Source organism: Notolepis coatsorum (genome assembly GCF_963971535.1).
Source record: "Notolepis coatsorum genome assembly, chromosome: 9".
NCBI lineage: Eukaryota > Metazoa > Chordata > Actinopteri > Aulopiformes > Paralepididae > Notolepis > Notolepis coatsorum.
Window position 1 is genome coordinate 139339118 of NC_140173.1, and position 15043 is coordinate 139354160.

The 15043-nt window shown below is 41.5% G+C and overlaps 1 protein-coding gene across 1 annotated transcript in view; it reads right to left on the minus strand.

The window, feature by feature from the left end:
• Positions 1–5674: 5674 nt before the first annotated feature.
• The window catches only part of fam135a (family with sequence similarity 135 member A), a 68966-nt gene continuing 59597 nt past the window's right edge, over positions 5675–15043 (minus strand). The window contains exons 15-21 of the mRNA XM_084321620.1: positions 13481–13641; positions 11626–11717; positions 10786–10883; positions 10216–10367; positions 9618–9728; positions 7625–7738; positions 5675–5901 (exon numbers count right to left, since the gene is read on the minus strand). Coding sequence (XP_084177746.1) covers positions 5696–5901; positions 7625–7738; positions 9618–9728; positions 10216–10367; positions 10786–10883; positions 11626–11717; positions 13481–13641 — 934 coding nt within the window. The 3' untranslated portion in view covers positions 5675–5695. The remainder of the gene's footprint in view (positions 5902–7624; positions 7739–9617; positions 9729–10215; positions 10368–10785; positions 10884–11625; positions 11718–13480; positions 13642–15043) is intronic.

Consider the following 15043-nt stretch of genomic DNA (forward strand, 5'->3'; position numbering starts at 1 on the left):
TGTGTATTGAGCTGTACTGTATTGTACCCATTCTGCAATCTGTTAATAAAGTTTTCAATCAATCAATCAATCAATCAATCAATATCTTAAATTATACTAGGTTGCCTCATTGGTTCTAATCTCAAGCCTTAAAGTAAGTAATAGGTCAGGTACGGTACCCCCATTTGATTTGTCTCAGGCCAGCAGGGACCCGCATTTCATTGTATACTTGTATGCCGTGACAAAAAAAAAAAACTCTAGACTATCTGAGAAGATCTGTTTTTAAGATGTGATTTAGTCCAGAATTCCATAGTCTATATAGGTGGAGGGATAACAGTGGAGAGAAATGTGCATTCTCTCATTGGGCTAAACTTCTAGTGAATATACATTATTCACTAGAAATGAAACTGTTACTCATTTTTCTGGGGACCCCCTGGAACCCTCTCAAGGACCCCAGGGGATCCCCAGACCCCACTTTGAAAACCACATGTTCCAGTATTCCTGCCCAGTCTGTGAGACAGCTGGGTTTTCCAGCAATCTGTTGTCTGGCAGCGTGGATCATCTGGATTACATTGCATTAGATTGCAAGGCTCTGTTGCTGCTCTCAAGAAAGACTGGCTCGAAAAGTAACCTATTTCTGTTGGACGCGTCTGTGGACATTTATCAACTGCTCTCCGTCACAATGTTCTATACCGTCTGACAGGATGTCTGAGGCTCTGGAGGTAAAGTGGTCCAGACAAGTCATCTTCAGGCCGTTGCTTGAACCCAGTGGTTCACAAAGTGGGGTCCGGGGACCCCCAGTGGTCTTTGAGGGGGTTCCAGGGGGTCCACAGGCCACAGCTAAATGAGAAATAGATTCATTAATTAATTTCACTAATGTATTCTTCACTACAAGTTTGTACAGTGAGTGATTGTATAATAATGCCTATTCTGCTCTCTCCTCTGTTATCTCTCCACCTACAGTATATAGACAGTTATGGAATTCTGGATTATTATTTAACATGAATATATAGTGAGATGGGGATCCTGGGACGGGTCCTTGGTTAATTGCGTATCAATTTGGGGGTCCTTGACATGAACATGTTTGTGAACCACTGTTCTAACCTGTGTGACTTTAACTGAAAGATGTCTCTGATGTATTTTCTGCACATTTTAACTGTTCTTCTTTTACTTATTTTATTCCAGGATGTATGTTTGTAAGTGCAAATAACAATAGACATAAGATAAGATATTGCTTTATCGATCCCCTTGGGGAAATTCAGGGGTCATAGCAGCATGGGGGAGGGGAGGGTACTATAAATTACGAGGATAATACAAATATATGAGAATAATATAATAAAAGGTAGAACAAGATAGAACAAAAAAATAAAGGTGTGGGTCTGATCTGATGTAATGAAATGTAATATAAATGATCTGCTGGACCACATGAGACATATGTACTGTATATCAATAATAATAACACAATGTACAGCCCGCTTACATGGAGCTAGCCTTCCTCACCAGCGTGTTCAGTTTGTTAGCCTCTTGATGTTACCAGGACCCGATCCTCCTCAGGAAGAACAGTCCTTCCTGTAGAGGCTGGCTCTGTGTTTGTCTGATCAGTCCAGTCTACTACTGTACTCCCAGGAACTTGTAGGTGTCCACCATCTCCACCTCCTCCTCTTGGGGGAGGATGTTGAGGTAGAGGTGAATGTTGTCACACCACCCTACTACTCTCTCCACCATCTGATCAAAATGCCATGTTAACATCTGAGGTGCATTTATTTTCCTGAAAAGGTTTAGTTTTCCCCCCAGAAAAGTTGCTCCGTTGTGCCTTATATGGCGTCTAAAAAAAAATGAAGAAGTGTCTAAAAAGGGGGGCAACAGTGGCTCAGGAGGTAGAGCGGTCATCTGGTAATCAAAAGGTTTGCGGTTGCAACTTGCAGCATGTCCTTGAGTAAGACACCTAACCCCTAATTGCTCCCGATAAGCAGGTTGGCACCTCTGCCGTTGGCGAGTGAATGTGTGAGTGAACGGGTGAATGTGAGGAACATTTTAAAGCACTTTGGATAAAACCACTATATAAATGCACCATTTACCAAGAGGAATTCTTCAGATACTGTATTATATCACAATGGAAAAACCTTTCAGTGACACGTGGCAGCATGGCATTTTTGTCAAATGTGGTGCCTTTCTTCTGGTTAGGAAAGAAACCAATGCAGTTGTGAATCAGCAGAAAATAACTACCACACTTTCAGTAACGGTAAAAAATTATGGAGAAAAAAAAGGGCTCCTTGAATTTTGTATCAAGAAGAGAATGACTTGGAAACCCACATGTCAAAAAGACTGGTATGGCCATTTAACTCTTTCACTGCCGCACTACAAAATGGTTAACCCTTTTCACTGCCGCACTACCAAATGGTTAACCCTTTCACTGCAACAACACAGGTTAACCCTTTCACTGCCACACAACAGCAGGTTAACCCTTTCACTACCTCTACAGAAGGTTAACCCTTTACTATCACACTACAGACGGTTAGGATTAACCTTCTGTAGTGTGGCAGTGAAAGGGTTAAAAGGATACTCCACCCATTTGAAGAAGCCCATCAGTCCATCCATAATGGACTTTTATTTTTTGGTTAGCACAAATGAATGTCTAGCTGTTGGCTGACAGCTCTCCTGGAGATTTAAGGTAGGCTAGTGGTCCACATTCTGCTTCCACTCATTTGTACTAAGCTGGGCTAGCTTGCAGCCGGATAGCTTTCGACTGAACACACAGAAAGGAAATTGGCATCTATCTTCTTGCATTTCCCATAATATTGGTGTGTTCCTTTAAGTACAAATGATTAGTACTTGTTGGCCATACTAGTGGAAGTCAATGGGGACCCAAACCATGTATTTGAAAATCAAGTCAAGTCAAGAGTTTTATGGGCGGCTAGGTGGCGCAGTGGGCAAGGCGCTCGCCACCAACAAAGGAGATGCTGGGTTCGAGCCCAGCTCTCGGCATTGCTACCAGCTTGGCCGGTCGTTCATACTAATACAATTGGCAGTATTAGGGGGTGGGAAGCTAGTGGGTGGGGATCGGACGTTGTGGACAGCGACTCCTACAGGTCGGTTGGTGCGCCTGCGCAGCAGAATCAGGAAGCGACGGCGTGTCCCTCCCACGCAGACCCTCGACGCTGAGAGATCGCGCTGTGCAGGTGAAAAGATGCGACGGCTGATGCAAGGCTTCGTCCACATTGCAGCCGGCTTGTGGGAGGCATGGCCTAACAGCGTTTGAGACAGGGGAGGGTAGAATTGGACGATACGAAAATTGGGGAAGGGAGAAAAATAGAAAAAATGGGGAGGAAAAAGTAGATAAAAAAAAAGTCAAGAGTTTTTATTTGTCACAGCATACAAGGCATAGGTACAGTGAAATGCGGGTGGTCAATCACGTACAAGTCCTCTAGATGTTGTTAAACAAGACACTATTTGGAAAGTGCAACATGTGATTTTTTCCCATTCAGACATAGTTTGGGTCCCTTGACCCACTAACAGTTTATGCTTCGATAGCTCAAACACCAAAACATGTGTAAAGCAATGGATGAAGTGAAACAAGCCTCAGTTTGTAACCAAGCAGACTTTTAACTGAAGGTGGGGGGAGGGGGGGGGAGAAATTATGTCACCACATTGTTGTTCTCCACTCCGATTAACTGACCTACCAGGCACCCCTCCTGACCTATGACCCCCACCTCCCTCACCCCTCTTTTTAGAACAGTTGGTTGGTGTAATTTAGGCCCTTGGGACACAAATTACGTCATTGCACAATGCCCTGGCACTCTGAAAAGGGGGTGCATCGACTAAGTGCAGAGCTGCAGGCGGTGGAGTGGGAGAGGGGGGGTCACTTGGCTGTGCTCAATAGGGTCCCTGCATTTTCCCTGGGATACAGAATCCCCCCGAAATCAGCTGGCTGTGAGCTTTTCAAATGTACTTCACAGGCCAATAGATGAGGTGTCAAGTACAATAATGAAATGAAAACATCACATCTTTAATAATATGCTCATTTAATGGTAAAGAGTGTAATGATATAAACAATTTGGACATGATACATTATTGTTTTTCGTTTTTTCATTCATAGCAATACTCTCCAGTTTAAAAGCATAAATAATCCCCAAAATGTATGACACCAACTAAATACTTTCCATAAACCGTAAATTCATCGGACCAGCATGTGCTTTTGCTCAATTATGACCACTTGCTTACAGCGACTCCTCTTTGATCTGGCCATCAAACCTAACACGTTTAAAACCCCTGTAATAAAATGTTCTCATTCAAAGCTCCAACTCTCCCAACACCAGGCTGGGGTTAGTGTTGTGCAGAACACGACGAGGGAAACCAGCATACAGTCTAAAAGACCAAGACACGTCTGATAAAAGTCTCAACCACATTTCAAATTTGCAACAGCCGAGTCTTTGCCTAAAAAGAAAGATGGAAAATCGTTTTTCTTTCTTTATGAAAAAAGGGAAACTCTTTTACAAATGACGTTCTTCTCGAGTACAAAACGTTGTAAAATGCAGTTGTGGTCTTTATAACATTTTTTCAAAATGGTGACGACAAAAATATGTGCAGATTTTTCTCACTTGGGTCGGTACACCAAGTTCACCAGACTCACCAAGTTCACCAGACTCACCAAGTTCACCAAGCTCATCAAGTTCACCAGGCTCATCAAGCTCACCAAGTTCACCAGGCTCATCAAGCTCACCAAGTTCACCAGACTCATCAAGCTCACCAGGCTCATCAAGCTCACCAAGTTCACCAGACTCATCAAGCTCACCAAGCTCACCAGGCTCCTCAAGCTCACCAAGCTCACCAGGCTCATCAAGCTCACCAAGTTCACCAGACTCATCAAGCTCACCAAGCTCACCAGGCTCCTCAAGCTCACCAAGTTCACCAGACTCACCAAGCTCACCAAGTTCACCAAGCTCACCAAGCTCACCAAGCTCACCAAGTTCACCAAGTTCACCAGACTCACCAGACTCACCAAGCTCACCAGACTCACCAAGCTCACCAAGTTCACCAGACTCACCAAGCTCACCAAGTTCACCAGACTCACCAAGCTCACCAAGTTCACCAGACTCACCAAGTTCACCAGACTCACCAAGCTCACCAAGTTCACCAGACTCACCGGTGCACCGAGCAACCATTTGTTTCGTCTTTAGCAGCCACATTTTCCAGTTCAGCATCCAAACAGTTTCAAATGAATAACTTGACGGGAAAAAAAATATGACATAAAAAAAAAAGGAACATCAACATTTACAACATAAATAACACTGAAAATATATCATAATGATTGAGGGAAATTATATCCCACCACAAATACATGGATAAAAAAGGTCCACAAAAAGAATCTTTGGAAAAACTAACAAAAAGAAAACAACCGAAACAAGGCAGTATAAAAATAAAAATGAGGGAAGACGTTGGCATCCGCGCCACATAACGTTACATACCGTCACTACACATAAGAAACACTGATAGTTAGGTTTTTCTTATACTTTCCAATGAGGAAGCATAGCGGTATGTATATATATATATATATATATATATATATATATATATATAAATATATATATAAAAACAAGTTGATGATCCCAACACAAAATTCACCGGAATTGGGTTTGGATGCATTGAGGTAATAGCTCCACACGTCCGTTGTTTTCCTTCCTTGTTTTGTGGCCCAGACAGAGTCAACTCCCCCCTTTTACTGAAAGAATTTGAGACCCACGACCAGGAAGAACTTCTCCAGGAAGATTTCGGAATCGAGGACGGCGATGTGGGCGGCGCGGCCGATCAGGGAGTTGGCGGTGTTGGGCAGGGCGTGGATGACATCGTAGCGCACCAGGTTACAGGCTCTGTTCTGGAGGACCGGCAGCAGCAGGTTCTCTATCATCTCAGCATACACCGGACCTGGCCACGAGGGAAGAGGACAATAAGGTGAACCAGGCATTCAGGGTGTCACGACGTCAACGCACGGCAATACACCCCAATTACTCAAGGAAATGCAGTGAGCAATACGTCAATACAGGACAGCTACCGAAACATGCAAGTCTTGCACAGTTCAGAGATCGTGTGTGATTACAATTCCAGTCTTTCATGTGTGTGTGTGTGTGTGTGTGTGTGTGTGATTCCAGAGTTTAAATAAAGTATAAAGTTACTTGTGAAGCTACAAATATGAATTGCCCCACGCGGGATCAATAAAGTTGTCTGAATCTGAAATGCTGTGTAGTGTGGATACCTACTGTACACGAGTATGATTTTAAACATAAAAAAAATAAAAATAATAATATTAAAAAATATATATATATTTTTTCCCCCCGATCTTCTGAAAATCATGTGATCGGCCCCTGATCCCGATCACATGATTTTCAGAAGATCGGGAAAAAATATATATATTTTTAATATTATTATTATTTTTATTTTTTTTATTATTCAACAAACATGACCATGTTCACGTCTTAAACTCATACTGAGGCCTTAGTTTTGGTTTTAAATTACATATCATCATTCATTTATTTATTGTCGCACAGAGCAGAAGAATTTGCCAAAACAAACGGCTGCTTTCACTTTCTTTTTAGCGCCGTAACGTAACGTAGTGCTGTCATCAGATCAGAGAGTGGGAGCCTCGTGTCTGAGTCAACAATATGATCTAACAGACAACAGTAGGTTAACAATATGATCTAACAGACAACAGTAGGTTAACAATATGATCTAACAGACAACAGTAGAGGTTAACAATATGATCTAACAGACAACAGTAGAGGTTAACAATATGATCCAACAGACAACAGTAGAGGTTAACAATATGATCTAACAGACAACAGTAGAGGTTAACAATATGATCTAACAGACAATAGTAGGTTAACAATATGATCTAACAGACAACAGTAGAGGTTAACAATATGATCTAACAGACAACAGTAGGTTAACAATATGATCCAACAGACGTATGTAGAGGTTAACAATATTATCTAATATACAGCCTTCCTGCACATTGTCCCCATTGACTAGGCCTCCACTGCTCTCCTGCTCCGAGATTCTCATCCAAAGCGCCTCATTAGTTTGTCAACCAAATCTAAACATCTATTTTGTAGTTTTCCTAGCCTGTCACAATGTTTGCCATGTCACCTTTCACATGGTTCGTAAAAAAGCCCAGAAAATCTAAACACAGAAGCTCACCAGATTTCTTGCTGAGTTTGTAGAGGAAAGTTTGGCGAGGATCTGAGTGATCACGACTGGTCTTTGACCAGTTTAATGACAGTGGCACGAGCTCCACTGCACACGACCCGCGACAATATCCGAATGTTTAATAAAAATTCCTGCGGAACTGGTCATCCTCAGTCAAGAGAGCACTTGCAAATATGCAACACACATCACTGTCAAACGGTGCGGTGCCACTGTCGGTCGTTTCTGGAACTAAACGAGATTGTAGTGTGGAAGCTGGCCAGCGGGGGGAGTGGGGGCTGTCGCTCTCGGGGAAGTCAAGTCAAGAGTCTTATTTGTCACGGCATACGAGTGTACAGTGAAATGCGGGAACGGAGCAACCGTTCCTAATGAGAAAACGTCCTTAGTTTGTATGAGAAACAAACGTCTTGTGCAAATAAGATGCATCTATATTTAGCCCCAGACTCACCCGTCTGTTTGTCCTTCAGTGCAGTTTTGCACATCTCTATGCGAGCAGAGTGATAGGGAACGTAGCGGTCCTGCAGGGAGCCCACCAGAACCACGTTCCTGAAGAACTGCAGACCTTTTAAACAAGACAACAGTAGAGGAGAGGTTAACAATATGATCTAACAGACAACAGTAGGTTAACAATATGATCTAACAGACAACAGTAGAGGAGAGGTTAACAATATGATCTAACAGACAACAGTAGGTTAACAATATGATCTAACAGACAACAGTAGGTTAACAATATGATCTAACAGACAACAGTAGGTTAACAATATGATCTAACAGACAACAGTAGGCTAACAATATGATCTAACAGACAACAGTAGAGGTTAACAATATGATCTAACAGACAACAGTAGAGGTTAACAATAATGATCTAACAGACAACAGTAGAGGTTAACAATATGATCTAACAGACAACAGTAGAGGTTAACAACATGATCTAACGGACAACAGTAGAGGTTAACAATATGATCCAACAGACAACAGTAGAGGCTAACAATATGATCTAACAGACAACAGTAGAGGTTAACAATATGATCTAACAGACAACAGTAGAGGCTAACAATATGATCTAACAGACAACAGTAGAGGCTAACAATATGATCTAACAGACAACAGTAGAGGCTAACAATATGATCTAACAGACAACAGTAGAGGTTAACAATATGATCTAACAGACAACAGTAGAGGTTAACAATATGATCTAACAGACAACAGTAGGCTAACAATATGATCTAACAGACAACAGTAGAGGTTAACAATATGATCCAACAGACAACAGTAGGTTAACAATATGATCTAACAGACAACAGTAGAGGCTAACAATATGATCTAACAGACAACAGTAGAGGTTAACAATATGATCTAACAGACAACAGTAGGTTAACAATATGATCTAACAGACAACAGTAGGTTAACAATATGATCTAACAGACAACAGTAGGTTAACAATATGATCTAACAGACAACAGTAGGTTAACAATATGATCTAACAGACAACAGTAGGTTAACAATATGATCTAACAGACAACAGTAGGTTAACAATATGATCTAACAGACAACAGTAGAGGCTAACAATATGATCTAACAGACAACAGTAGAGGTTAACAATATGATCTAACAGACAACAGTAGGTTAACAATATGATCTAACAGACAACAGTAGGTTAACAATATGATCTAACAGACAACAGTAGGTTAACAATATGATCTAACAGACAACAGTAGAGGTTAACAATATGATCTAACAGACAACAGTAGGTTAACAATATGATCTAACAGACAACAGTAGAGGTTAACAATATGATCTAACAGACAACAGTAGGTTAACAATATGATCTAACAGACAACAGTAGGTTAACAATATGATCTAACAGACAACAGTAGAGGTTAACAATATGATCTAACAGACAACAGTAGGTTAACAATATGATCTAACAGACAACAGTAGAGGTTAACAATATGATCTAATATTTGTCTAGTCTAGTGTGTTCATTAGATGGGTGAAATCCTCTTTCAGTGCCTCTGTGCCTGTTTTCGTAGGCAGTTGGCCTCTGGTATGCGTGCCATTAGCGTTAGCCACGCTTCTAGGCCTCTTTTCTTTCGGAAAGAATGATAAAAAAAAAGTATAATAATTTTATTTTTTTTGTATTCGACTAAGAGGTTGGCTAGTCGACTACGGCTCCTTTCGACCGATTAGTCGACTAATAGGGGTCAGCCCTAGTAGAGGTTAACAATATTATCTAATATACAGCCTTCCTGCACATTGTCCCCATTGACTAGGCCTCCACTGCTCTCCTGCTCCGAGATTCTCATCCAAAGCGCCTCGTTAGTTTGTCAACCAAATCTAAACATCTATTTTGTAGTTTTCCTAGCCTGTCACAATGTTTGCCATGTCACCTTTCACATGGTTCGTAAAAAAGCCCAGAAAATCTAAACACAGAAGCTCACCAGATTTCTTGCTGAGTTTGTAGAGGAAAGTTTGGCGAGGATCTGAGTGATCACGACAGGTCAGCTGCAGGAGGGAACCTGATTTCTTCCACTTCTGCATGAACCACAGACCTGGGGAGAGAGGACAAGAGTTAGTATTACACAGGCTCAGGACAGGGGAGCAGGGGAGAGAGGACAAGAGTTATTATTACACAGACTCAGGACAGGGGAGCAGGGAGAGAGGACAAGAGTTATTACACAGACTCAGGACAGGGGAGCAGGGGAGAGAGGACAAGAGTTATTACACAGGCTCAGGACAGTGGAGCAGGGGAGAGAGGACAAGAGTTATTACACAGGCTCAGGACAGTGGAGCAGGGGAGAATGAGGCACTACCACTGCCAGGGTTAGGGGTTGAATGTCCTATGTAGCTCAGGGGCTTGGGCACGACAAGGTTCCATTCCATGGTTTGCTCAATGGGTAGGATGTGACGCCATGATTATATCCATTATTACTGAGGTCACCCACACTGATAATGTATACATTCACTCTGGATAAAAAAAAACGCCCAACAAACGGCATATATCAGTGGATCAAGCTGTGGCCTCTGTGTTCCTCTCACCAGTGTTGACCAGAGCAGAGCTGTTGTACAGGGTGCCCAGGTGAGGTCCAGACAGAGAGAGGAAGGTGTGCAGCCTGCTCAGGTAGCACTTAAACCTGGGCCTGGTCAGCACGGAGCGGACGATTAGGTTCCCCAAGGAGTGGCCCACGAAGCTGTGAATGGCCAAGAATACAGAGCACTTCTTCAGACTCTCTGCTAATCCACCTCAAATACAGCTGTTGTGAAGATTCATGGAGAGATATATAAGGTATCGTGACCAAATTGTGAATCTTATTCCATAACATATATATTGTAAACACTATTATCATTATTCTTTTATTTGTTTTGATGAATGTGTATCTATCAATCAATCAAAACCTCATTAGGGACTCAGGGTCCATATAAAAAGACACAATAGATTAAATTAAATACAAAAGCACCATGATAATAATATAATAATTAAATCATAGTTTAATTAAAAGACAAAAATAAATAAAATAAAAAACAGATTCATGTCTTCATACAGAAAACTGTACCAGGATTGCTGCCGCACCATGTAATTCCAGAAGACGAAGCCCTCACAGGTCTTACCTGATCTTAGACACGGTGAGGTTGTAGATCTGGATGTACTGCACGATTTCATCCAGCAGCCGGTCGGTCATCGACTCAAAGTCGGCGAAAGTGTCATTCTGTGGATGAATGAAGGTCAGGATGATAGGTTACAACAGACTGTTCCATTGGTCAAGACTAGAGCTGCGAATCATTGGCCTCACGATTCGACTGTCCACGATTCGATTAGATTCTACGATGCATCTCAATAATATATTACATCCTCAATTTTATAATCTATATGACTGCACATGGCTACTTTTTCATCAATTAATACAAGCAGTCAGATAAATTAACTTGCATTTATTTATTTGACATTTTATTTTGGATTTCATGGTGTTTTTGCTTTGTTCTTGATTTATTGGGATGTTTCTTCTTGACTTGTTTAAAGAAGAAGTGTCCAGCCCATGGGGACATTAACGTGTGTTGTCGGGCCTTACAAATACATTTTATTTTATTTGAAAAATAGCCAAAATATGTTGCAATACTGAACAAAGACCTTGCATGCATAATTCAGGTGACAGTAGATGGTAGTGCACAATTGATCACAGACAGTGAATTGGAAAACATAAATAATATAAATAAATAGTATCTCCAAAGTGGAGACGACAAGATTAGATTTTGTTCACATATGTTTGTTAGGATAAAAAATGATGTCCAATAAAAGGCTGACCTGCGTGATCACATGGCTTTGTTTAGACAGTTTGGTTCGTTTGTCAATCGGCGAAACAAAACCTAACCAACAATTTCACTCCTGATTCGGACCACATCAACAAACGAACGTAGGTGTAAAAGCACCCTTAAAACTATAATCTATAGTACCTGGTTTCTCTCCGACATGAGAAAGTCTATCCGGGACCCAGGCAGTCCCAGCTCCAGGTAGGTCTTGACCAGCCTCAGGTCTGCACTGTTACCTGTAAGCAGAAGACAGACAGATAGCATAGTAATAATGTCAACCCAAGAAACAGGCACTCCACCAAAACTGACATTGTACTTGTTCTGCAAAATGTTTATCCTATAGTGTCTGATTGCAATATGGCGCCCTCTGTTGAAACACTGTTGCCACTATTGGGTTTGTTTACACAGGGAGGGATTGAAGACCCCCCCCCCCCCCCCCCCCAGTCCAAAATATATTATGCGTCTTGAATACAAGGAGTGTTGCATGACCCCTGAGACAATAAAAGCTTTGTTGACATTTGTAATGTTTATACATTACAAATGTCAACAAAGCTTTTATTTTTATTACGTATATATGCTGAAGATCAAGATGGATATATATATATTATATATATATCCATCTTGATCTTCAGCATGTATGTGTAGTTGTTTTCTTTATAGTCCAGTCATTATAGGCCAGAATTAGGCTAAACCTAGGACAAATTACAACATTAGCAAACTCAACTGATTTTGTATCCTCAATATGTCTTTAGTGAGAGAAAAAAAGTCCCAAGGAATCCCATCATGGGAAATGTGTTTTTTTTCAATGTTTTGTTACCCCTATAGTCCAGTCATTATAGGCCAGAATTAGGCTAAACCTAGGACAAATTGCAACATTAGCAAACTCAACTGATTTTGTATCCTCAATATGTCTTTAGTGAGAGAAAAAAAGTCCCAAGGAATCCCATCATGGGAAATGTGTTTTTTTTCAATGTACTTGATTGCTGGCAGGATCACTGACGACACTGTCTTTCAGAGATTGTGACGCGTTCAAATTTTGAGGTAGCTCAAAAGTAAAGATACCATTTGATTCTAGACAACCTCGGGTTTCCAATGAGACCAACCATGTCATGTTACCTCATTGGAAAGGGGGCTACATACCTAATTATTCAAAGTTAAGACGATTTTTTGGGGAGGGAAATATGGCCATCACCATTTTTCAAATGGTCCCTTGGCCTTCTACCTCAATATATGTTAATGGAAATGGGTTACATGGGTACCTTCAAGCCTCCCCTATACAGACATACCAAATTTATGTTAAGCCCATGTAGTTTTGTGCAAGAATCATGTAGTGTTTTGCATGCTGTACAAATATGTAGTTTCCGCCTATTATAAAAAACCCCATCTCCATGGACCTATCCCCACGGACATAAACCCTTGAGCCCCATCCTCGTGGACTGAGCTCCACAGAGCCTATCTACTAATATTCCAAGAAGAAAAAAATGTCTTTATCAAATGTTTTGATTAGTTCTGGCGTGTATGCTAATTGGTGCATATCAAATAAGATAATGTGTGATTTGCATGAGTAAACAGAATAATTCAATAAAGTTGTGATTGACTTTTTTTCTTGTCTTTGTGTGTGTAATCAGCTTGTGAGTTTTTATAGTGATATCTAAAAGTAAAATTTTCACCACTATGTTATAACAGGCATTTTTCGATATGAATATATATAGGTCGTTTTCAAAACTTTCCCATGATGGGATTCCTTGGGACTTTTTTTCCCTCACTAAGGACATAATGAGGATACAAAATCAGTTGAGTTTGCTACTGTTGCAATTTGTCCTAGGTTTTTTTCATATAATGACTGGACTATTAGTATGTGTTGTTGTGTGAAGTGTTTGTACTGTTTTGATTTGTCTGATGTTTGTGTAAAATAAAATACGGTAAATAAATAAATAAATTAAATATATATATTTTTTAAAATAAACTTGAAACTTGAAAGTCCTCCTGGACCTCTTACCGTCCAGGCCGTGGACACAGACTATGAGGTGGATGCCCTCGTCGCTGTTGTCGTCCTCCTCCAGGCTGAAGTAAGGCACGCTGGAGGCCAGCTCGGGGACATCACTGTACACGAAGCCGGGTAGCCTCAGCTGCTTCAGCTCCTCCTTGGCCTGGATGAACCTGGGGAACGACACCAGCACCATCGTTTCAATCTTACCGCCAAACCAGTTACCGGGTAGCTGTGCCTTAACACATTCAGGGCCATTGGGGCCCGTCTGATCCCACTCATTTATTTAGCATTTATTTGAAATTGGTTGGACCTTATGGTGTTCTTGTTTTGTTCTTGACTTATTGTGATGTTTCTTCTTGACTTGTTTAGAAGACGTGTCCGGCCCATGGGGACATTAACGTGTGTTGTCGGGCCTTACAAATACATTTGATTTGATGATTTGACTATGAGGCCAGCTTTTCATTACAAGTTTTCACTGTGCGTGAGGTTGTTTGTAGAGTTAAATCTATATTTTATATTATTGCTATGTGTCCATTGTCATTGTCAATTGACAGTATAAACCTTCCCTTCAATATGCCATAAAGAAATACTTTTTTCACGCAAGAGAGACCGGGTTCGAATCCGGCTGTCGGCGTTGCCTCCGGCTTAGGCCGGCCATCATACTAACTCAATTGGCAGAGTTAGCGGGTGGGAAGTCGAAGGGTGGTAGTCTGGTCTTTGTGAACAGCGACTCCTACAGGTCGGTTGGGGCGCCTGCACAGCAAAGTCAGGAAAATGGCGGGGGCAGTGTGAGCCTCCGACACGTTACTCCTCGCTAAATGAGAGTCCGCGCTGGCAGGTGAAAAGATGTGACAGGCTGCCTCCTCGTGTATCGGAGGTGACATGTGATGCAAGGCTTCTATCCTCCCTACAACCGGCCAGTGGGGGGCATATGTGAGCAACGATCAGGACAGGGGAGGGAGAATTGGCACGAGAGGTAAAATTGGGATGGGGAGAAAAATCACAGGAAAAAAGGAGGAGAAAAAGTAGATAAAGAAAAAAAAATGTCATCAATACGTTCCCATTTTATAGCGTTGTGAATATGAACTATATACCGCAATGTTCTGGGGTCATTCCTGCAAAGCTAGTTATAGGGCGCTAAGCTAATAACGTTAAATCGATTGGCGTTTCGGCCTACACAAGCTAGAGTTAAAAATCAAAATGCATATGATCGGTATCATGGTCCACCATGAATGCATGAAAGGGGGGGAGTCGTTTCTGATTATTGATTACCAATAACGGCATTCGTTATTGCAACATCATACGCTGACCGGGTGGATGGCTATGAGAACAAGGCCCGATCAGATTGAAATTGACGTCAAATCGCTCTTACCTGTGGCCGGTTGGATTCCAAAAAGAATTTCCCAGTTATTTGATCGCCATCTGGTAGATCGATATGTCCATTGGCTGATGCTATATTCCTTTACTGCATACTGAATTCGGCGTCGCAAAAAGTATTTCAGGCGATCGGGTAAAGCCTGACAGTAAACAGTAAAGCTAACACGGGGTGAAAAAAAAGTGACACCCGGTCAG